Below are 2,859 nucleotides of genomic sequence, written 5' to 3' on the forward strand. Positions count from 1 at the left end.
ATTACTTAAAGACCAAATATTTAATTTTTCAACTGGTCTATTAAAAATAATCTTTGGTATATGTTATATAATTATTATAGATTCATTGGAGCACACAAATCGAATTAGATTGGCCTTCAGTGATGAGCCTTTCATTTTCCTGGAGAGTAAAATATCATCTTTAAAGATGATGATGATCTTGAAAAAATCGTGGAAGAAGAGGAAGAAAAATGTACGATGTTCTTAGTATGGATGGAGGCCAATAAAAAATTTGAATCAGGTCAAATTTTGATATATGCTGAGTTTCCAAATCAATTTGTTTATGATAGAGAAGTAAGAGAATGACATCCACGCAAAAGAGGGTATTTTATCGGGAGGTTAAACTATGTTCCATCGGGTACATGTGATATTTATTATATGAGAATTTTATTAGCTATTCAGAGAGGTTGCACAACATATGAGTCTATTAGGACAGTTAATGGAATTACATATTCTAGCTTCCAAGATGCTTGCTATTTCATGGGACTACTGTGCGATGATAGGAAATTCATTACAGCTATTAATGAGGTAGCTGAACTTGCATCTGGTCATCAATTGAGAAAATTATTTGCGATACTACTGATATCTAATAGTATTAGCAACCCAGAGCATGTTTGAAATACAATTTGGACATTATTAGCTGATGGAATACTATATGAGAGGAGAAAAGTTTTGAAAAATCAAGGTATTTTACTATGTCTTTTTTTTTATATCAAGATTGTATTCTCTTATTATTTTTATTTTTATTAATAATATTAGTAGTTTTGTTTTGGAATTACTTATTAAATATTTCATAAGACCACCTTGTGTTTTTGCTACGACTAAAGATGACTGATGACGAATTGAAAAACCTCTGCCTTATTGAGATTGAGAAGATACTCAACAGCAATGTGAGATCTTTAAGAGACTATCAATCAATACCATATCCTGAGATGTCTGATGAGCCTTTTTCAGAATAAGCTAATAGAAGAGGAGTTAGCATATGACACAAATGAGTTGACTCATACAAACTTATATACAGAACAAAAGATGACTCATGAGCAAAGGTTAGTATTCGATGAGATACTCAATGATGTTATTACAGACTTTGGTAGTTTTTACTTCCTTTATGGGCATGGTGGGTGTGGTAAGACATTTATTTGGAATGGACATTCTTCTGCTATTCGGTCTAGAGGAAAGATTGTTTTAAATGTCGCATCCAGTGGAATTGCGTCTTTACTCCTATTTGGTGGCAGAACGACTCATTCTAGATTTTCAATACCCATTACAATTACTGATGAATCTACTTGCAATATCAAGCATGGCAGTTTGAAGGCTGAGCTGCTCATCCAAAGTAGCTTAATAATTTGGGATAAAGCTCCAATGCTCAATAAAATGTGCTTTGAAGCACTTGATCGGACGCTCAGGGATCTTATGTCAGTTACTGATCAACATAAGACACATCAACCATTTGGTGGTAATGTTGTTGTTCTAGGAGGTGATTTCAGACAGATATTTCTGGTGATTCCGAAAGGGAGTAGACACGATATATTGACATCAGCTATTAACTCATCCCATCTGTGGTCGTTTTGTAAGGTTCTAAAACTGCATACGAACATGAGGCTTCTAATGTCTTCTTCAGATCAAGATGAAGGTGAAATGAAGAGATTTTCTAATTGGATACTTGATGTTGGAAATGGAAATATTGGTTCTGTTGTTGGCGATGAATCAGAAATTGAAATTTCAGATGATCTATTGATTACAACTACTGATGACCCTCTATTTCATTTAGTAGACTTTGCATATCCAAATTTGTTGCAAAACATGTCAGATTATAGGTATTTTTAGAGTAGGGCAATTCTTGTACCCACGCTTGAGAGTGTCGAGAAGGTAAACGATTTTGTCTTGACAATCTTTTCAGGTATGAAAAAGGAGTATTTGAGTTCTGACACAACATGTCAAGCTGATGAGAATGAAGATGTACAATAAGAGTGGTTCACACCAGAGTTCCTAAATGACATCAAATGTTCGGGACTACCCAATCACAAGTTGACTTTGAAATCAGGAGTCGATGTAATGCTACTGCAAAACATAGACCAGACTTCAGGTTTATGCAACGGGACAAGATTAATATTTAACGAACTTGGCAGCAACGTAATTGGAGCGACGGTAGTGACCGGTAGAAATATTGGAGATAAAGTGTATATTCAAAAAATGAACTTGATCCCTTCAAATTCAGGGTTGCCATTTAAGTTTCAACGGAGACAATTTCCATTAACAGTATGCTTTGCAATGACCATTAGCAAGAGTCAGGGTCAATCATTATCACATGTAAGACTTTACTTACCAAAATTAGTGTTCACCCACGGACAACTTTATGTTGCTTTGTCAAGAGTTAAGAGTCGCAGTGGCCTCAGGGTTTTAATTCTAGACGAAGACGGCAATCCAAAGTCATCAATAACAAATGTCGTGTTCAAAGAAGTTTTTAATAATATCTAGGTAAGAATAATATTATTTTCATTTTAATAGCATGTTATGATTTACACATTTGTATAAATATTTACTATAGATATAACAAATTTATCTATAAAATTGACGTGCTATTATTACAGTTATATATGTTCTTATTTTTTTCATGTCTCCCTCCTTATGGTTCAAGAATATTATAAACTTTAAACTCTTCTATATGCTTTTTACTTTGAATAAAGATAAAATAGCATATTCAGTACGTTTATTATATAATGACAATGATCGTGTTATACTAAATTAAAAAATTTTATAATTATAAAATATTATTTTTAATTTAACATGTCAAATTTAAATATAAACCTGTACATCGCACGGGTTTAATACTAGTAACAA

The 2,859-nt window shown here is 32.9% G+C and overlaps 1 protein-coding gene across 1 annotated transcript in view; it reads left to right on the forward strand.

The window, feature by feature from the left end:
• Positions 1,048 to 2,859, forward strand: part of LOC107607197 — a 4,551-nt gene continuing 2,739 nt past the window's right edge. The window contains exon 1 of the mRNA XM_021107816.1: positions 1,048 to 1,835. Coding sequence (XP_020963475.1) covers positions 1,048 to 1,835 — 788 coding nt within the window. The remainder of the gene's footprint in view (positions 1,836 to 2,859) is intronic.

Source organism: Arachis ipaensis, chromosome B07, assembly GCF_000816755.2.
Source record: "Arachis ipaensis cultivar K30076 chromosome B07, Araip1.1, whole genome shotgun sequence".
In the NCBI taxonomy this organism is placed as follows: domain Eukaryota; kingdom Viridiplantae; phylum Streptophyta; class Magnoliopsida; order Fabales; family Fabaceae; genus Arachis; species Arachis ipaensis.